We start from the raw sequence: 21,930 nt of genomic DNA, 5'->3' as shown, positions 1-21,930 counted from the left end.
TTCCTTTTGACTGGCAGCATGCCCTGTGCCTATTTCTACAAAATAATTTTTCAAAACCAAGCACAGAGTTGTTCTTAAGTCCACTTTTGTCACGCTGCCACAGTACAGGGGACCTAGAAATTAAGGACAGCTCTTTGACTCCTGTCTGTTGGGGAGCTGATTTATCACTGACAACTTCTCCAGGGCTGTTCCTGTATTGCTCAGAGGCCTGTGTCTGTCTCTTGATTTTTCTCAGCCACATCAAGATTTTCATTTGGTTATGATTCAAAAGAATGACCACAGATATTTGGGGGTTTTTTTAATGGCAGAATATAATAAGGTGAGATATGCCAGTTGTTGTAACTATCATTTTAGGAAAAGTACACCTTTGCTAGGAATTTTTCTTTTTAAGATGGTGGAAAAGTGAGGGTTTTATTGCATATGCTGTTTGTCCAGCACTTATTAAAAGAAATTTGAACAGTAGTGCTGTAGTGCTGGCTGGGAGCATCTTTAGCCAACACAAAACCTTTTTTTTAATCAATAGAGTACACATGTAAATTATGAAAAAATAGACCTCTACCTAATCTTTAACTCAGAGATCCCTTAAAAGGGTTTCATCAGAACATGCAAGTTAGAAATCCCAGTAACCAAATTTGCAGCAGTGGTAAGAGGCTTTGAAATCTATCCATGGCTCTCCAGAGAAATTATTTTCTTCCAAATGAGCTATCCCATGGCTGGAAGTGGACAGTTTGCTGTGGAGGATTTATTCTCAGGCTAGAAGCAAAGGAGAACCATCACAGCTATTCAGAAAATAGACACATAGTTTGCACTCCACTGCAGCAAGTAGCGCTCAGCAAAAGCTGCAAGGTGGGAAGGAGATGGGGTCTGAGATGCTCAGCTGATACTTATCCCTGAAATATCACAGAAGCTGTGCTAGCCATGGCTGGGAGGTAGGCAGGACAGCGTGATCTCCTTGGCTTCTACCCTGAGTTGTTTGTTCAAAGCGCTCTTGGGAGGTTTGATACTGGGCTGAGCACTGTTTACTTTCTCACACCTGATTTTGGTGTGTACAGGGATAAGATAAGAAGGTGCAGTGCCCAGAGATTGGTACTTTCAGCCATGGGATAATTGCTCCTTCACCTCAGAGTCCGTCTTTCACTGCAGTGTGAACCAGAAGAGTTTTGCAGTAGATCAGTGGCATTCTGAAGTTCACACTAAACTTTCTGTTCTTTCTGGGAGTAATAACAATGGCTAACAATGGATTTTTCTGTGTGGGCTGCTTTCCTCTTGCAAATCTCTCCAGCATTTAAATGAAGATACAGTAGCCACTGTTCACATATTAATCTCCTTGATGACAAAGCCACCTTTTTGTTCTGGTGTCTCTCCTAATACGAGTTACACCATAAAATTTGTATCTAGGATTTGCTTCAATCACAGTCTTACATTCCTGAGACACTGATGTAATGCAGATTATCCAGAAAGATTGGTGTGTGCCAAAGTAACTGTTCCCAAGGTGGAGTATACTGCATACAGCACTATAAATTATCAAATAATGAAGTTCTCTGTTGTATTTTTAAAGCTTCATCTTAACAGGCTGATTTATGAGTGAAATTACTAAAAATACTGCCTGATAGTTACCAAATCTCATCAGTCTTTAACCAGTTCCTTGTTTAAAGCAGAACTTTAAGCCCAACCTTGCAAACCCCGGCCTTGCAGACAATTATCCTAAGACCTAACAGAGCTTTGAGAGTCCTTGACTCAGGGCCAGCTCTGAGACTTTTTTTGGTCGTTCTAGCTGACACTTTATAATCTCTCTGGCAATCTGCAGTTACAGTTTGCTTAATAAAATGTGCCTGGAAAACACTGAAGGTGTTTTCTGGTGCAGTTATCTCAAAGATCAGGAATCTGTGACCAGAAGCCTCACACCAGCTCCAAGGACCAGAGTGGAGTGGTGGAGGTGATCCAAGTTTGTACCTGTGGCAAATTTGCGTGGTTGATACCCAGTCTGTTTGCAACAGAATTTGACCACTAACTCACCCAACATTGCTGGAGATAATGGATGAGAGTGTCCAGATGCTCCTGGTGGAACATGCCCAAGGGTTCTGCTTCACCCCTGAGAGGGCAGGTCAGATCCAAGTACCTGCAAAGCATTTGGCAGTTCTCTCTAACATGAGAGTGAAGGTCAGCAGTCAGGTTTGTGCCACAGTGAGTTAGCACAGTGAGTTTCTTCTTATTCAGGAGCTCTGAATGCAACCCCCCAAAGCCATCAATCAGGATTAGAAATTACACAAGGAGAAAAATCTGGTGTGAAACCAAACCAAACAGTCTCCAGAACTAATACTCTATATTAGTAGCTTACACTTCACTATTTACTATTGTAAAAAGTAACATAAAAACATAAAAAAGTAACGTATTTCCAGGTGGTGTTTCTCTCATGGCACAGTGATGAAATGAGTGTATTTATGGCTTGAGCTGAGCCTCCAGCACAGCCCCAGGATTTGCTCACCTCTGAAGCAGTGTGACACACTCCTGGCTGCTGCTGGGTCGGGACAGATCCAGAGTTCACTGAACTTAGTGATTGCCTTCCACTAAATTGAGAGTAACTTTGTCTCCAACTGCTGCACGATTTAGCTCTGGGCATTTGTATCTGGTTTAAAAACTAAATAAGTAAATAGTCCCCCAGTAGATACATTAAATTACCTGAAACTTGGGCATGTTCCAAACTGGCTTCCTAACAGGGGTGTTCAGGGGTGTCTCAAGAGCTGTTTCCCTGTGGCAGACTGTCACTGGTCACACTTTTGCTGTGTGTTCATGTGTTGAGTAGTTGTTGGTTGGGTTTATAAGCAGGTGCATGGGGGTGCAGGAGGATGTTTGATATCTGAAACACTCTGTATTGACTGTGATTTGGTATCTCTGCTGATGAAAAACCAACTCCTGGCAATGTCTAGAATAACGCCCAACATCTGTTTGCTCTGATTTCATAACAGATTTCAGTATTAGCTTTGAAAAATTGACCCTGGAAGTAATGATTTTTCCTGGTGAAGCCCAGACAGGAACAGCAGCCGGGAGAGGCCCTGCTGTGGCTTCTGTGCATAGACAAGGTTTGAGCTCTGCTGCCCCTCTCTCTGGTTTTACTGCAAGGGATGAATGACCATTTCTGAGATATCCTGAGTAAGGGAGAAGTAAGTGAGGAGGAACAAGTGCAAAGAGAACTGAACTGAAGGGTCAGATGAAAGTGTCATTCAGATACGACAGTCAGGGAAGGCGAAAGCCTGTCTGGCCCAAGTCAGCTGCCCACCCTCTGCACCTGATGAAACCCAAGAGCTCAAGCCTTACCCATGAAATGAATATTCAGGAAATGAATTCACCATCTGAGACCCCAAATCTGTCTCACTCCATGTCACAGTGGCAGGAGAATCACTTAGTCCTGAGGTGCAAGAGGCTGTCACCATCCTCCTTTGTGTCCTTTCTATATCAGCACAGCAAAAGCAGGGCTGTTCAGCTGCACTTTTATCCCTAAAATAGCTCCCTGAACACTGCTAAGTGCTAGAGGAATCAATGCTCCTTGTGCCAGCACTTCTCCAACCCATTGCTTTAGACAGCCCACAATTCCCATAAAGGCATCACTGACACAGAACAGCTTCACAGAGCCCTTTAAAGCAAGAAAAGTGGATGAGGGAACATACAGGATAAGCTGCTTAACATCTAAAAGAAAGAGGACAGCAATAACCCCAAAAAGGTGCCAAGTGATACACTGCAAAGTAAACTGGGTGGCCAATTAGAAGGATTAGAAGTCATGGTTGTGATGAGATTAGTGTCATCTACAGAGGCCTGATTCAAAGTCCAGTGAAGGCAGTGGAAAAACTCTGCCTGGCTCTTTGAAATGGGCCCTAATGTTCCTCTGCTTTATTATTTAAAGGCACCACTTCCACCCCATGGAACAAATCTGTAACTCCACATGTCTCCATAGTGGGGGGAAAACAGGCTACATTTCCTTGTAGCTCCTGCTTATTCCAGCTGTATTCTGTGAGTCAAATTGGTCTTAGAAAAATTGTTTAGAGGTGACTAGTGGTCAGTCCTTGAGAAACTTCCAGCTCTGTTATTGCATTATATCTGAGCTGTTGAATTCTCAGCAGCCCAGTGCAAGGAGATCATTATCTCCTCCAGAATTTTTGTACAAAGCCGAAATGTAAGTGAAAACAAGCTTTTTTCCTTAATTTGTCCCACTAATTCCCTCTGTTTAGTTTTAGCATCATCAAAAATTTTGTGGAAGTGAGTCCTTTCTGACACCAGCCTTGACAGGGAGGACAAAGCAGGAGCATCTATTGGAAACATCATTTCAAATGTCTGTTCTGTGCAGTGTTGCTCCTGACAGTGACACTTTGCAGTGTCTTTGTGCATCCCTGTCACTACTGCAGGAAAAACAGGGTAATTCGAAGGGTACAGATCTAATTATAGCTAATTAACAAGCCTGAAGTCGCAGCTGAGCCTCACACATGCATTTCTGCTGAAATGTTAGTCATGACCACACCTGTCGCAGCAGTGAAAACTGGCTGCCAGCACAGGGATCTCATTTGGAGTGTTTCTCACTCAATCCCCAGCCTGGAGTTGAGTTTTTCATGGGGAGATATGGGATGGCTGATCCTGGCTGGCCCTGCTCTGCTCTCATTCACCCCTCTTTTGTTGCTGTAGGTTACATCGAAGCCGCTGTGATCCCTGCAGGTGCCCGGCGGATCAGAGTGGTTGAGGATAAACCTGCTCACAGCTTTCTGGGTAAAAAGACAAAAGAAAAAATGTTTTGATTAAAACTCAGCTCTGTTTCCTTTTAAAAATGAAACGACCTGTAAGGTTTGTTGCTGCCAGGGAGGGGCTGGTGATTTCAGTCTTGCTGCAATCTCCGCTTTTGTGGCTTGGTTTCATGATGTTTGCTTGATGTGATAGTATGTGACACTTAAAGGCCCTCTGCTACCTGGAAGGACCAGACAGTACTTTTATATATAGACAGAAGAGTTCCTGAGCAGAACTTGGCAGTGGGTTGCGCAGAGCTGCCAGGAGCACACAGCACCTCAGGAGGGAGTGGGGAAGAGAACAGTGTTTAGAGAAGGGAATGGCAGAGGTACTGATAGGAAGGCGCCCAGCTCAGTCTGAAGCAGAAGGAGGACAGGGCAGCTGATATTCCTCGGTAACCTGCTGCCATTTCCTGCAGCAGCACATTTTCACTGGATGCTGTCCTCAGGACCTGATCCTGCACTCTGAGATGAGCTTAGCTGCAGCCTCTAGTCCACTTGCCTCTGTTTTATCAGGCCAAAACATTTGTTTAATCCTCTTGTCATTTCTACTTCTGCATTCCTTTAGAGGGAAACAGGCTTCCTCTCCTCCTTTTCCTATTGGGAAAAAAGGTTTAGACATGGCTGATGGGTAAGATTTGCATGCAAAGTTGTTGTAGGGCAGAGTCTGTCAATGAATTTGTTATTCAGTTACTCATTGCGTAAATTAAAGGTCAGAATGGCATTTGTAAAGTGCAGCAAGTCAGTTACACGGAAGATCTGTCAGTCTGGTCTTACACCTGTTCTCTCCAATGTTTGGGTCATTTCCTTCTGTGTCATCACTGTGCCATAGATAAAGAGTTTTACCCCCATCTACTTCTAGGGAGTCCAGGTCAGAGAAATGCTAATGCCCCATGGCCCTGAATTCACACAGGAAGCCTGTGGCAGAGCAGGGGCTTCAAGGAAAATTGTCCAAGAGCCAAAAAAAACCCCAACACATGAAGGGTCCTTGGCACAATCAGAGCTGCTTGGCCATGGAATTGCTTCCAGAGAGGAAGGAACTCTGAGAGGATTGCAAAGCTTGTCACAGTCTGTTTTGTGGAAGAGGAAGCTGAGGTGTTGCATGGCGCTCATGGCAATGCAGGGCGTCAGAGCAAAGCTCAGACCTTGGTTTCTGATTTCCCCATCTTTTGCTTGTAATTCTTCATCTCCAACCAAAAGGAGATGTTAATATCCAGAACTGAAACATAGGATGCTGCTGAAAACATTTGCAAGTGGTTGTGTCAGGATTTCAGGTCTAGTGCCATGGGCCTTGTGTCTTGAAATGCTGCCAAAGTTGGCAGTATCACCAGGAAAGATGCTTGTATTCTCTTTCATTCCAGATTCAGGGGAAAAAAGACAGGCAAATTATGTCATTCAGCTGCCCTTTGGTCAAAACCATTGGCATTTGTGCCGCTTGTTGGTAGGAAGCAATATCACCACTGCTCCTATATCCATAATGCTGTAGCCAGCCTGCCAGAGGATCCCGCCTACACGTGAGATGTTTGACATAGCAAAGCCTGGTGGAACAATGGGAGCCAGTGTTTCTTTCAGTTTTGAAAGTGCTCTGCTTTCTGGAAACCAGCCTTTTTGTTTGTCTTGATGGGGTTTGCACAGGGTATTTGGGCTTTGGCATATAGCAGAGCACTGAGAGTCTTACGAGGAGTAAGAGACTCCCCTTCCTTGAGACAGCATAACCTTGACTAAAGTAGATGGTTCCCCACTGGGTGGTGAAGATTAGGATTGTGTATTTTTGAGAGCAGGAGTTGGCCCTGTGTGCATCACATAAAGATAGATAAAAATCTAGTTCTTTTAAAGCTTTGAGTGCTTTCAGCTCTTCGGTTCATGGTCAGGAGCCAGGAGAACCTCTCTAATCTTTCCAGGGTTTTCTCTTTCAAGGAACACTCAACACAAAGAAAAGGTACCCAGTGTCTTGCTGAACTGAGATGAGGAATAGCAGCTTGGAGGTTCTAGTAGGACAATAAAGATGACCAAGAAAAAAACCCCAATCACTCTGATAAGGCTTTTAAATCCAGGTTTGAGTGTGGAAGGATTTTCTATTTCAATAGCACTGACAAAGCTGAGCCCAATCAGCTATTTCTACTCAGAACCAGGTACAACATTTTGGAAAGAAGCCCAGCATAATTTGGAATCATTATTCCATGTGCTGGGAGCAGTGTCTGAAGAATTTCCCTCCACCTACAGGCAACCCACGCTGGCTGCCTTGGCTGGCTGTAACTCTAAAAAACCACCTTGAACAGGAAATGCCTGGGCAGTTTGTATCCACAGGCTGGGAAGCAAGCTGGAGGGACCCAAGGTGGAAATAAAGATCTGACTATTTGCCAGGTTTAAAAGTTGATTGGTCAGTTCCTGCCTTCCAGCCAACAAGAAAAACAGAAGTTACAGGTTGTTGCTGGGGTTCCTATTTGTTCTGCTCTTTTACTGTACAAGTTTAAATTTAGTTCTGTCACTTCTGGGGCTGGGCGGAGCCAGCCAGTGGTTGTATGTGACGAAAGCCATTGGAGTTCTCTGTGTCTGAGGCATGGAGGGTTTTGTAGCTGCAGCATTGATCTCTGCTGATGGGGCAACAGAGGCAAACAGTGGTGAAAACACTTTGGCCCAAATGCTCCACTGAGTCCCCAGGAGCACCTTTGGGAACAGGTCTGTTTCCAAACTCTCCATCTCCTCAGTCACTAAGGGAGCGGTGCTTGCAGCAATCAAAATCAAATCCTGCCTGCAAAAGAGGTTCACAAAGATGAAACTTTTTTTTTCATCAGCAAATTATCTCCCTTTGATGGTGAGCTGGAACCAAAGCATGGCTTAAGTCACTCAACCTCTTAGACAGTTTTGAGCATGTGTTGGGATATCTTTCCTAGTCAGCCATGCTGCTTGGAGATAGTTTTATCTCATCCACAGCTTTGATTAGTTGTGTCCACAGCTTCTTAGGGCCAGTGTAGTGGCTGCTTTGATCTGCCTGGAAGCCACTCGGCCTTGGCAGAGGAAAGCAGTCGTGCTTCAGAATCACGTCTGGAGCTTGCATAAGGTACTTTGTAGATGAGGAACAAAGCAGGAAGAGAAGTGAGCCGCAGGGAGAGACCTACTGCTGCAGCATGCGAATGCCGGGACACTGCTGTACCCCTGGGCTATGTGCCAGAGAGAACTTTCCTCAGAAAAAACATTCTCCCACATAGCTCCCACTTCAGTTCCCCTTCACCCTGATTTTTAAGCCTCTCATGGGACTGTGAGAGCTGTCAGGAACGTTGTGTGCAGCAGGACAGATATCCACCTTTTTCCAGGAATTCCCAGGGTACAGGTCCTCAAAAGGCACACACAGATGCCGAGAACATTGTGACCTCCACTTGCTCCAGATTCTACCAGAGCTTAGACATTAGAAATTGTATATATATATATCCTAAGCATACTCGGGAGGGTTTGCTGGCTATGGGGGCTTGATCCAAATGGATGACAATGGGAGATTTCCTATTGACTTCCAAAGGCTTTAAACAGCTTCTCTTACTTTCTTGCAACACACTCAGTTAAGTGAGAGCAAAGTTGTGTTCTTTACTGAAAGAGAATAAAATAGGCATGAGATGCTAGAGGTTAAAAAAACATCTTGTTAAAGGCTTAGCCAAAAGACACAGTTAACCTTGAGCTAAGGAAGCCCAGTAACACGTGGGATATTCTGTCTGTCTGCTGTCAGGGCAGATTTGATCACGGTGAATGGATCTCCACAAAGGGGCCTGGCACTTCCTGCTGGAACAGTCTGCCAATTTTCTCTTCCCTCAGTGTATCACACCAACATCTGGATAACTCTGCTTCCGTTCTAACACAGAAAACACATCAATCCCTAAATCAGCTTGCACTGATGAGTCAACAGTAACGTGATGCCCTTATGGCTGGAGTTGTCTTTGAGTGTTTGAAGGACATCAGTAATCCTGATGCAATAGTTATGCTGGAACAAAGGACATACAACTCCAAGTGTCTTTTCTTCTCAATATTCATCTTCCTTCTGCAGTTGAGCTTTCCATGTTGGCCTTACTGAGGCACAGAGGCACAGGATGGATGTGACCCTACAGCACCTGACCTTATGCGTTTGTGTCCAGCACCTGGACTCTGAAGAGAGGGTGGCCAAGTTCACATTCTGCCCACTGACCAGCCCCTGCTTTGTAACTTGTCTTCTCTTTACTGCTGTGACAGCTGAATGTTAATTTGTTCAATGTTTGGTTATGGAGCACACACAAACTTAGCATCAGTTGTGTTTTGCACTTGCGAATCTTCACGTGCGTATCAACACAGATTTGATTGATCTTTTTCTCAAGGAGAGTTTAGGAAAATGCGGTCTCGAAATCTGGAAACTGAAAGAAAATTCTGCTTGGAAGCTAAATTGCAGAGTTGTCTTGTTGCATTTAAAAGGAGAGTTTAGAGATAAATTTTCTATGAATTTTATGTTAATTCTTCGAAATACCTTCATCAACTGAAGTAGAGAGTATATCCAAGTTAGAAACATTACAATGGGCCATGTAAAAGTGGGGGGTCTTATTCTTTTAAACTCAGATGCATTACAAGGTTTCTGCGTCTTGTGCTTGAGGTAGCTTGAGACAAAGGCTCAGTAGTCTGTATTGTAATTATAAATTTGCTTGCATTTCATTCTGTGGTGTTTGATTCATTCCAGCTTTAAAAGATTCCAGTAAGAGATCCATTAACAGCGACTGGAAAATTGAGCTTCCTGGTGAGTTTCAGATCGCAGGCACCACTGTCCGGTACGTGCGAAGGGGGCTGTGGGAGAAAATCTCTGCCAAAGGACCAACTAAAATACCACTGCACTTGATGGTAACTTTATATCCTTTGTTTGTGTTTCTTAAGTGATGCAACAGAAAGGGTTTATATCCTAGCTGAAAGTTGAATTTTGATTGTTTGCTTCCTCACCACAGTGTTCTTTTGCAGCATTGCAGGGGCTGGAGAAGCCCAGCTCCCCACTCAAAAAGTGATGCTCTATTCTGAGACAACAGGCAGTGTTCCAGTCAGCTCATGTCCAGTGCAGGATACCCCTGTGTCACAGACAATAGGACAGGTCCATTCTAGAGGATGTAGATTCCCAAGGACCTTTCTTATTTCTTGGACATACCTGATCACACACATAGAAGCTTATTGGCTGAAATGTCCTTTCAAGTTTTGCCAGAATGTATTCTGTGTTTAAGTAGTCTGTTCTCTACCAGAAGAGGTGCAGATCTAGTATGCACAGATGATATATGTGAATTGGAATCTAAGTAGTGACGTAATTGCACACAGAAATGTTCTTTGTTTTCTCTATATTGCTTTTTCAATTGTATGTAGTTTAAGGTGTTTTTTGACATTTTTTCCTAATGTTCAGCATAGTCCTTCTGTTAACCCAGCTTGGTATTTTATGGACAGCCACGTGGCTGAACATGAATGAGAAGTCCACAGGGGTGAGAAGAGCAGGACTGTAGTCCCAGAGCTGTCACTAGTGATGGGGTGACCCACGGGCCAGTCCCTTAATGCTGGTGTAGCCTTAACATTCATATCTGTGAGACGGCTGTAATGATGCCTGTCTTATATATCTGCAGAAAGCTTTACAGGTTCTATAGCAAGGTTTGCATAAAACGATTTTAATTTCTTCATTGTTTCCTGTAACTTTTTTATTCTATTCCATTTTTCTCTGTGCTGTTTCTTTTCCTTGTGAATTTTGTCATGTTTGTTCTCTGAAGGTTATCTGTAAGCACTGCTGAAAATCAGCATTCTCTCCCTTTGCTCACCTGATTTTTTTGGCTTGCTGGTGTTCATTGTGCAACACTTCCTGACCCAGTTTGAAAAGCTCTGAAGATGCCTGAACTTTTCACACACACAAAAAGATGACAGTAGTACTCCACTTTGTCAGTGCTTTCTTGGTGTCAAAATCTGCTGCACAGGAACATGAGGAGTTTTGTCTTTGCTTTCTCAGACAGATGAGTGAGTTTACGGGCTCACAGACCAGTGTAGAGCTGTATTCTAAGAGGTTACAGCTGGAAGAGTCAGAAGTGCAGGGCTGGAGACACTAGCACCTTCCTGGCTCACCTGTGTAATTCAGGGTGTGCCCACTCAAAGGAGGTGAATACAGGCACCTTCTTCACCATCAGAAACATCAGCTTCTGCTTGACTTTGGCCTTAACACGAGCCTTCCCTCCTGAAACCAGGACTCTGACAAAGTATCTTGCACTGCCAAGGTCTTCCTCACCTCATGTGAGAAACAGGAGTTGCACAGGTACCGTTTGGGAAGATGCTGTGCAGGGTTCCTTTGGCAGCTCCTGGAACCTTCCGGGACATTACTTGGTTGAGGTCCACTGCAGTAAAATGTGGTATTGGCACTTTGTGAACTTCAGCATCAGCAGAGCTTTGGTTTTAAAGAAATACTCATTTCCCCTTTGTTAAGGAGTAAGTAGCTAACATAGGAAACCAGTGATTATGAACCAGAGCTTCTCCACAAGCATGCTGTCCAGATACAGACAGGCCCTTTCAGCAGACATAAGCAGAGGAAATGTTCCTTCTTCACCTTCCATCACAGAAATGATTGAAAATGAGGAATGTAAAAATTACCAGACGGTTAAAAAACATGTAGTTTTAAATCACTGCCAGTGGTAAACAAAGCACACATGAAGTCTTTGCTTCAAATCAGATTCAAATCTTTTCCTTGATACAGGGTGGTGGGTTTCATTCTTTCAGCACAAGAAAGGCAGGATGGTTACCAGTTCCCTCTAAATTCCCTCTATTTAAGAAAACTGTTGTTCAAACAGTGGTGGAATACACTGGACTGACAAAGAGCCAGAAGCTCCAGTCAATCCATTGTGACCTGCATTTGAAACCAATTATACACACATACACACACACCCCAATTATATATGGCTACGAAATTGCATGAAATTGGTTTCATATGGGCCTTTATATTCACTAGTCTCGCACCCATATTGAGATAATAAGGATTTCTTTCTAGGAGCTGGTTTTTAATACTTAAGGCATTTCTCCAAGTGCATTGCTGTGTGTGTATTTCTTGGAGAAACTGATGTTTGTGTAACTAGGCCTGTGCTAGTCCTCCTCTTGCAACAGAGGACAACCAAACACTCCCAGAGCAGAAAGGGGCTTTAGACATGGCTGACTGATCAATTCTGTAGAACAGGAGTTCGTATCTCTGCACTTCAAGAAAGCCAGAGCAGGGCTCGAGCTCTCTGCCTCTGTCTGCCTGGTATTTGAATTGTGTTTAAAAACCAATATTCATCTTTGAAATTGTAATGATGGCTGGCTGGTTTCAACCCTAGTGTTCAGTCCTGGTTGTGAGGCTCCCTCTGTAGCTGAAGCAAAATCATGTCTTTGTTCCCCACATCCTCTGGAAGAGGCTCTTCTGCCCAGGGTTCTGCCCTGTGCAGAGCAGCTCATGGGTGCTGAGTGTGTGGAGCTTCCCCCAGTGTTCACAGCTCAGGCTGCCAGGACCCATTTTTTCAGCAAATTTGTTTGGTTAAACAAGCTCCTGACAGCTTTAGTGAGATTATTGGTTAAGTAGGAATGATTTGTGCAAATCTGAAGGGGAAACAATTATTGTTGGGAGAAAATAGCATTTGCAAATTTGTCTTTTTTCAAATGGGCAGCTGCTTGCTCCACTTATGAGAGCCCTGCTTAAAATACCTTATTTGATAAAGCATTGCTTCTGTTTCAGTAGGTGACGAGCCAGCACAATTCACCTGTCTAATGCTATTCAGATTATGAGATAATAAGTATAAGTAAGTTTAAAGCCACAGCATGAATATTACAGTAGTACTTCAGTGCACTTGTTAATAGTGTGGTAACTCAGATTCCATGGACCCCATACTCCATGGGATGTCTTCCAATCAGTTCTGGATCAAGCCAGGGAAAGTGAGAGCCAAATGAAGTTCAACATGTAAATCAAAACAGGACCAGTACTCTCGTCTGCCTATGGTGAAAACACAAATATTTTTCTCTGTTCCTTTGTTAATAGTCAGGGAATTTTGGAGTAATAACACTGGAGACATCACAAGTGATTCCATAGGAAATAGCCTGCTGCTGGGAGCAGGTTTCACCTTCCTCTGGTAATATGCAGGGTTGAAAATATATGTTGCCAGCAGCTGTATGATATGGCTTTTGCTTGTCATCTGCAGTTTTCTGAGACATTAAAATCCTGCTGCTACAGCTTGTCAGCAGGAATAGTTATACTTACCTTGAGTGCCACATTTACCAGGAGACATGGGACATCTTTTGCATTAGTTGTTTTTGCTCTGAGAGGCATCACCTTGTTCTTTCAGATGTTTAACTCTAGATGCTCTTTAAAATAGTTGTTACATGAGAAGTGCTGATTTAATACTTCCTGTTGTCTTTCTCTTCAGATAGCCAGTGGCCTGCTGATCACGTGAGGCTGAAAGTTATGCCTTGAATCCCAGGTTTAGGCACCCCTGTGACTGCTTTAAATAGTCACAAATCATAAGCAGTCCTTGCTGTTGCAGTTGCCCTGTTTTACCAGCACTGTTGTAATTTAAGTTTTCTAGCTAAAGATTTGGTTGCCTTTCACGAGGTATTTATATTTTAGGAATTTTTTCCTGTGCCAGCATTTCCAGCAGTGCTATCTCCACAGCCTGTTGGCTCTCCCAGCACAGTATGTTGCAACGGCCTCTCTTTTCCTGCCGAACCAGGTGCTGTTATTCCATGACCAGAATTATGGAATTCATTATGAATACACCATCCCTGTAAACTATACTGCTGAAAACAGAAGCGAGCCAGAAAAGCAACAGGATTCCTTGTACATCTGGACGCACAGCGGATGGGAAGGATGCAGTGTGCAGTGTGGAGGAGGTGGGGACACCGGGAAGCTTGGTGGGACTCCCTGTGTAGTGTTTGCAGGCTCCAGCCACAAGAGAGGTGCCAAGGCATGGTGGAAATTGGCCACGGAAATGGACGTTGCCATAATGAACTCTAAATGAGAGCTTATTCTCACCAGCTCTCCCAGCTCTTATCCCCATCCCCACAGTTAATTTCCAGCCAGCTTTTTGGCAGGGACACTACTCTGTCACCACAGGCTGGAGCTGCACCTGGATTCCTGCTGCACGGATGGCTCCAGGCGCTGTGTGCAGCCCCATGTCTCCAGCCCCCATCACATTCCTGGAGCAGTGTCTCCGCAGGTGTTCAGGCATGCTCAGGGAAAGGCACTTCCTTCCCCAGGGCTGGAGCAGGGCAGTGCTGCTGTGACAGCTCCTGGAGATTTGCATTGGATGCTCCCATGCTGGGTGGACGTGCTGGGAGCCCAGGAGAACATGGCAAAGCTCCCTTCCCAGAGGATCCCTGCATGTGCCCATACAGATCTGCTGAAGCCCTGGGGGGAGTTGATGCTGTGAAAGCAGAGACTGGTTTGTCAGACACTGTCCATTGCATTTTCAGAGCTGGAAGAAGTAGGTTGTTCCCTGAGGTAAACCTACTTGGATCATTTCCAAGCATTCTGGGCAGTCTTTCTTCACCAGCAGACCCAGTTATTTATGATGTGACATGACAGAAGGAAAGAGTTCATCTTCGTATTTGCAGGCTCACTGCCCTCAGTGCGATGAAATTACAGATTTTTTTCTGTAAATGGAACTCGCTTTAAAATAGACACTTTTACTCATGCATTAAAATAATAATTTTTAAGCCATTTAAGGAAGTTTATTTGCAACTTTTCTGATTTTTGTTGTAAGACTTCTACATACTTGAATCAAATCAGTGTCTGCCAGCATGGCTCTCGCCAGTAGTAGCTTGATAATTGGTCTTTTACTTTGGTTGTCCAATGCTTTTACTACTTAACCAAGCTGAGAAGGGCCTTTCTCACTTCCATACAGACTTTTGCAAATTTTTTATTAACACAACATGAGTTGTTTTTTATTATCAGCTGCAGATTGTGAATAAACTCAATTTGATGCAGGCTTGGGGTTAGAAAGCAAACCTGAGCAACCAAAATAATTAGCAGTTAGGCAAAGTCACACAGTGCAGGAGTGCCACTTTCCTTGTCACATCTGGTCACTGTCATGCTCCCTGTGGCACAGTTTTCCTGATGCCACTCAGTGGAAGGCTGAACTCTGAGGGCCACACTGGGTGAAAGAAACTCCTGATGCACAGTTGATGTGAGAAATGCTGACTCCTCCTGAGATGCCTCCTCCCAGCAAGCGTTTTAAAGCATTGTATCTGGAGGAGCAGAAGATGAGAAATAATTTATTTTGGTGGCTTTCATGTGTCTTTGTGAAATACAAACAAGCCCAGTTAATGACTCTTGAACCTCAGTCACTGCTTTTCATCCTGACTTTCTGCTTGGGGAGCAGCAGGAGGCTGTCCTGTCATTATCAGTCACTGGGCGTGCGAGGTCGTGTGGCTTCAGCACATCTGCCCGAGGTGATGACAGGGCACAGCTACCTGTGGAGGAGGAACCAGAAATGAAAACAAATTGTTTTCAAGCTCGTTTCCACATTAAACACTAGAAAGAGAAAGCTCAACTTGCTGCTCCTGTGAAATAGTCAATTGCATGATTATTGAGGAAAGATTTGTAGCTTTTCTGAAAAAAAAGCAACCCAAAACATGCCAGTACAAAAGTTAGGCAGAAGTGGAGAATAAGATTTCTTGCAGAGATGGTAGAGTACATCTGGTAGAGAGAGCAGAGGGCTCCAAGCTTTTGAGTTTTGGTTAATGAGTGGATGTGATTTTGTTCAGAGTTTTTTTTGATTTGGCTTGCAGGTGAGCGGAAAACCATCGTGTCCTGCACTCGGATCATTAACAAGACCATGACGCTGGTGAATGACAGTGACTGCCAGCGAGTGACCCGCCCTGAGCCCCAGGTCAGGAAATGTAACACACACCCCTGCCAGTCACGGTAAGGAGTTAAAAAACACTAAAAACCAATATCCTTTTCTTTCAGAAACTGCCCCTTTCCAAAGCCTCCATCTGGTGAACACAGTGAAAATGTCTCAAAGTATTGGGACACATTGTTAGCCACAGTAAGCAGCTGTAATACTCATTTCCTTTTGTTGAGCAGGTCAGATTTTCATTACCTCAGACAAAGCCCATTTAATTTGTGGTCAGTAAGGCCAGATTCCATGCAGGCTGCCTTCATGCATTGTTTGGGGATGGTTTTCTTTTCCCCTTGGCTGCCTCCTGGGAGACAGAACAACTTACAGTATAAAGTTAGACAAGAGTACAGTGACCACATATCTAAATTTTTTTTTTTTTAATCAGCACAGAATGGGGTCTGATTAACTGTCAAACAGTACTACAAAAACCCTGAAGTCAAGAAATTAAATTATGATGAAACACATTTTAGATGCTTTCCTCCGTAAGGGTGCTTTTCTCCTCAGTAGTTACTAGAGATCTCTAAAAATAATAAAAATATCCCTTTTTAATTTGGCAAGCACTTTTGGCTGAATTAATTTTGATCTGTGTTGTATTAAAAAAAGACATTTCTGGCCAAAATGACAAAAGACAGGAAGGTAACTTAATTTGTTCCGTTTGTTTGCTAACAAAAAAGTTCACTTTTGCTCTGCAGTGATGTTTAGCATTGTAGAGAGGAATAGACACTCCAATTTTGATAGTAGTTAGAATAACACCAGGATCAGGGGTTTGATCCCTGTATGGGCCATTCACTTCAGAGTTTGACTCAATGATCCTTGTGGGTCCCTTCCAACTCAGAATATTCTGTGATAAAATAAATTTCGGATAAAACTGAACAATACCTTAAAAAACATCTTCAAACCAACCTTCTGGCTCCTGCATCTTGGATAATCAGAAAAGCCAGGGAAATGCACCACACTTCCTTCTCATTAGACCTGCACTCTGATTAAAGTGCCCTGGAACAGAGAAATGCAGTGTCAGGTCATCCATCAATAAGGCTGGTTCAGGTTTCAGTTTCTGTCTGCACTGCCTGTTATTGCTGCTGCACAGTATTGGAGCTGTACAGCATTCAATACTGAAAGGTATAATGAGATACCCTCCTGGTGTGTAAGGAGAGCCAAAATCCCAGTGGCTTCAAGGAAGCAACTGTCATTTCCGTGACGAAGTTCAGTGAGGCTGGGATTTCTGTCATGTTACTCTCTCAGATTGAAACAAGAAGCATCTGCTTGCGTTGCTGCCCTGGCATGAAGTACTTCTCCCAGACCTTTTGGAAAGCTGTTGGGAGGAGACCAGAGTGAGCCCAGGCAGGTGTATGGAGGGGTTCCAGGTGGTAGAGATGAAGAAAAGCAGCTTAAAAAGTTCTGGAAGACATGGGCAGCTTCTGCCTTTACCAGCTGAGAGCAAGCACAGGAGGTCCTGGCCATGAGGTCTGTCACAGCCCTGAGACCCACAGTGTGCTCAGAGGGATCTCCGTGACCCTAAGCCCCTAGGGAAGTCTCTTTGGTGCCATTCCACCATGGCATTGCTGCCTGTCCAGGGCAGTGACAGTGGGTGAGGTTAAATCACACAAAACCTCCTGAGAAAGGATTACTCTGCTCTTGTACCCAGCCGGTGTTCCTTTGGGGAATTGTACCCAGCTCTTAATGTTATTCCAAGGTCTCTTTTCTTCTGTGTGGAGTCACCAAGCAGTTTATAGGCACAGTTTAGCACAGTTCTGCTCAGCTGCAATGAGCTCTGGCACAGTGACACTCTCGTTGGCCCATTTTTTTCAGAGCAACGACAGCAGACAGTGAATGTGCTTAGAACCCGAAAAGGCCACAGAATCCTTGCTGATGATCTGATAGACCACACTCCCTCACTCCCTCCGTGTAGACTATGCTTTCACACTTAACATGCTTTTAACTGGAAACATTTTCAGAAGCACATTCTCTGTGCCTCTTTAGAATTTAAATTTCCACTTGCGTTTGCCCACCCAGACATTAGAAATGCATGCTTAGCATATTCTCTGACCAAGAACATCTTAAAGAAACCATTCTCTTTCACCATGTCAATGCTTTTTTTATGAGCCCTGAATTTGTTTTAGGGTTTCAAGTAAAATTATTGTAGCATCTTGTTACAGTAAGGTCCTTTCCCGTTTCCACTCAGACCTAAGCCCTTCACCTGAGTTCAGAAGAAGGAACAATGCTCTCCTTTCTCTATTGAACCTGCTCTGTTTTGTGCATTTTGAACTGCATTTGCACTTAGAATTTAAAAGAATCACCTTTCAGAGTATTTATCTCTAGAGAGGGGTCTTTTGGCCTGCACAGGACTGGGTCAGAGGACACTCAGTCTCTGTTTCACTTTTGGATGGGTTGTGTGATTTTAATTCACTATCCTACACTGTCCCTTTGTTTCCTCTCTTAATCCATGTATAACCTGAATTGCAAACTCTTTGGGATGGGGTGAGATCATATTGTTTGAGAGGAGGGAGAAGCTGTTGCTGTTGAGATTGTAGTAAAAATACAAAAATAGTTACCCACATTTATAAAGTGATCAGGAGAAAAAAAGGGTATGTTATTAATAACAGTATCTTTCTTCCAGCACAATCCCAAAGTGCTTTGTAAATTATATATCCCTTTGAACTTCAGCCACCTCTCAGGAGAGCCAAATAATGTAGGGCAGGGGACAGTACTTTCATGAGGCCAAGGAGATTGGAATTCTCCAACTGCAACCTAGCATCTGAGAAAAACAAAGCAGAATTTAAAACTTGATTGGATACACTGACATGTTTTAAAATTAAACGTCAGAGAAGAGAATTTTCTTAAGGGTTTTGTTGAAACTGGCAAAACTAAAAGAATCTTCCATTCTTTATTATTGTTACTCTTTCACCTTTTAAAAAAAAAAATGCCTCTTTTTCTTCCTATTTTATTTTTTATGTTCCTTGACCCTCTTTTTCCATTAAATTCTTTACAGCTTCCTTTCCTGTCCCAACTGCACCCTATTAGCACCTCTTTATTCTAATCCTTTGCCTAGCTCTTTAGATATTTTTTACAAAACCCCGCTGTAACCAGATGGAATCTGGATTCCTGCATGCGGCGCATATGGGTCGCTTCCAGCACGCCGAGCACCAACCCAAATACACCGGCAGAGCCAGCCCTGGGGCTGGCACCAGGCTCAGAAATCACAGATCACATCAGCTGTTTTCACTGAAAACACAGCTCGGCCAGTGGCCACACACTTCTACATGCATGGTTGGGTCTGTGGCTATGAAACTGCTCCCCTCCAATGCAGGAAAAGGACCAAACCGACATGAAATTCCCCAACTGTTAGACTTGTAATGGACTGTGTGCAAACGGTGGTGATTTTTCTCCTCTTTGCTGTAAGAGATTTTAGGAGATCAGGGGCCTGCTGAATATTTGGTGTTCTTACATGGATGCTGAACAGCAGCATAAATGCCAGAAATCCCTGGCTGCATCTACAGAAAACCACAGGAGACCTTGAGCCCTTAGTTTTACTGTTTAGGACTTGAAAATATCTCCTGAGCCCAAGGGTTAGTTTTCTGCTACTACCAGCAGCATATCATAGACTCCTTTCTATAAACTGTGTTTTTTCCGCTGGCTCCTTCCCTCACTAGAAGGCTCTCCTGTGACCTTGCTGTTCATGTGAGTCAGAACCTTTTATTTCCAGCCTAAGTTATTCATTGTCATTTTTCAGCCTTTTTTTTGTGCATCAGCTCTGTTCCTTTTCTTACTGAGTATTTTCCCTCCCTTCTTCTCTGCCTTGGGCTATTTGCTGCAGAATACAACAAACCATTGGATCTCCTCCTTCCATCATTTTTCTGGGTGAAATCCATTACGTTAACTTCTTATTGCTTTCTTCATGGCTGCATCATATTTGTGGCTTACAGTCATTTGAGATGTTTTCCTCCTCATTTGTTTCATTGTATGACCCTTGCTTTAACACAGAAATGCTTGTTATTGGTCCCTGAGCACTCAGCCTTGCACTGTGTGCTGTTCATTTCCATCCTAGCTGTGTTATTGCAGTACTCAAGGTTATTCAGTTCTTCCTGTATGACATCCTAATCCTCTGAGGCATTGACACTGCTTCTAGGCTTTGTATTGTCAGCATTTTCCCCAATTTTTCAGCAGTTTTCTTCTTTTTGTGCCAAGGTCATTAATGAGCATACTAAATTAGATCAAATGCAAGACAGACCTTTCAGGAAGCCCAACTGATCTAAATTCCTTTCAGAGCTGATATTCCTTTGCAGCACTAAAGGTAGATGAGAGGCCAGCTCTCACCTCTCATGTGAATTACACGATTATATATCCACGTTTCCTAGCATGTCACCAGTAAGCATTTCCCATGCAGCAGAAGGAGTTCTTCACCAAACAGATTAAATCTACCACATTTCCTTTGTCTGGAAAACCAGTTATTTTAGTCAGAGAAATGCAGCCAATGAGTTTTTGCCTGGAGGAACCCTGTCTTGCATCCTTTTACCACTGTGTCCTTGATTACTGTTGCCCTCCAAATCGGCTCTAAAAGCTGGCACACTGCTGAGGTCAGCTCTGTGGTTACATGGATCACTTCCTTCCTTCTTTCATCTCTTTCACTTTTCCATCCGTGGGCTGGAATCCAGCAACAAGCTCTCCAAGGGCTCACACACCACAACAGTGCCCACTGGGGAAAAATCAAGCCAGTTCTAAGAGTCAAGGCCCCAGTTGGCTCAGCACCTCAAAAACTTGTCCAAAGGCTGGGGAGTGCCAAAATAATGGTGCCTCAGTGTGTTGGTTGATAGTGCCCATTGCTTTGATTCCTGGTCTGATTTAAACCCATGGTGTGTATCCATATGACCCTGCTGACTGAGAGTTCCTCTAGACTTCACTATATCTCTGTGATAGTGCTCTGTTTAACAGCCCAAGAGTACAGAAATCAGAATAATACAGAAATCAGTCTGTCTCCCTGATTCTGGGCTGTTTGCACCCCATTTCTGTGTGTTTTCATCACAGGTAGATGGAGAGTGAAACAATTTCAGATTTATTTTGTGAAGTGGTAGTCTTGCAAATACTAGAATTTGGGGGGAACAATATGATGGAAAACTCTTTGAGAATGTCAGCAAATTACACAAAGAGCTGTATAGAAATTGCACTAAACTGGAGGCATGTGGGTGTTTGTTATCTGAAGGGACTGAGCCGAACATTTAATGGCTCCAAATAGGTCAGTCCTTTCATTTATGCAGTCAGGCTCTTTTGGAGCCTGTACAAATGTTTATCATGCATAAGGTTCAAAGCGAACAGGTTCAAACCCTTGTCTGTGCCTTGTGCTGAGAAGTATCTTCGATGTGCCTTGGATTTGGTTACATGAAAAAAAAGAAAAGAAGGAACAGCCGTGGGGAGGGTTTCATTTTAGCCTGGAAATCTGGCATAAATAGTAATGTTAGCACCCTCTGATCCAAGGAGGCACCACGTAAGAGCTCATTTTGAAGTACTTCCCAAAGCTGGATTTGGGATCTCCAGAATCAGCTTGAGCTTAATGAATTTGCCAGGACTGTGCTGGAGCGGCTGGAGCAGGGAGTGCTGCGCTCTGGTGGCAGCTCCTCGGGGACGCTGCCTGCAGCAGGGCTCCCACGGGCCTTGCGGGAGCAAAAGCCAAAATTCTGCAGAGCAGAAAGCCTGAGACACTCCTGGGCACCTTTATGAGGGGTGGCTGATGTCCTGCTGTGGGCGTGTCAGATGGTGGTGATCCCCATCCACCAAAGGGAGACAAAAACTCCTGTGCTCCAGGTGGTAGGCAGGTCATCAAGTACCAATCAGTGGCTAATTAGCCACTGAAAGACAGTTTGCTAGTATCTTCCAGCAAATCCAGCAATTCAACTCAATGGAGCAGTTCTGGGAGAGAAGGCTGGGGAACACAGTGTAGAATGAAAAGTGCTCACTGACTGCTGCTAAATCAATCCAAGATGACTTGCTAGAGCAGGAGCTAATTTGGCATTAATTTTCACATGGAGTCATGAGACAGGTGTCTTAGCTTTGGTGTAAACACCCAGGCTGGCTTACATCATGTTCTTTCCCAGTGCAGTGTTTGACTCAACAACCTTGTGGTTGACCATTGCCTTGTTTTAAAATGTTAAATGATCTGTGCTGCTTTGTTTTGAGGCTCTTCAGGCCAAGTGCAGTTCTAACCCACAGAAGAGGATTAGCAGGATAATCTAGCAAAATATTTAATTGTGAAATCCATTCCTCCTGCTGCCTGCTATAATTATCTTCACAGT

The 21,930-nt window shown here is 43.8% G+C and overlaps 1 protein-coding gene across 4 annotated transcripts in view; it reads left to right on the top strand.

The window, feature by feature from the left end:
- ADAMTS17 (ADAM metallopeptidase with thrombospondin type 1 motif 17) overlaps window positions 1–21,930 on the top strand; it is a 167,450-nt gene that overhangs the window by 106,940 nt on the left and 38,580 nt on the right. For all 4 annotated transcript variants that reach the window (XM_032122461.1, XM_032122462.1, XM_032122464.1 and 1 more), the window contains 4 exons: window positions 4,672–4,752; window positions 9,457–9,614; window positions 13,475–13,634; window positions 15,534–15,669. In XM_032122461.1, coding sequence (XP_031978352.1) covers window positions 4,672–4,752; window positions 9,457–9,614; window positions 13,475–13,634; window positions 15,534–15,669 — 535 coding nt within the window. The remainder of the gene's footprint in view (window positions 1–4,671; window positions 4,753–9,456; window positions 9,615–13,474; window positions 13,635–15,533; window positions 15,670–21,930) is intronic.

This window comes from Corvus moneduloides, chromosome 13 (genome assembly GCF_009650955.1).
Source record: "Corvus moneduloides isolate bCorMon1 chromosome 13, bCorMon1.pri, whole genome shotgun sequence".
In the NCBI taxonomy this organism is placed as follows: Eukaryota; Metazoa; Chordata; class Aves; order Passeriformes; family Corvidae; genus Corvus; species Corvus moneduloides.
Note: the sequence above shows the minus strand (reverse complement) of the source record. Positions and strands in the feature narration are given on the sequence as shown.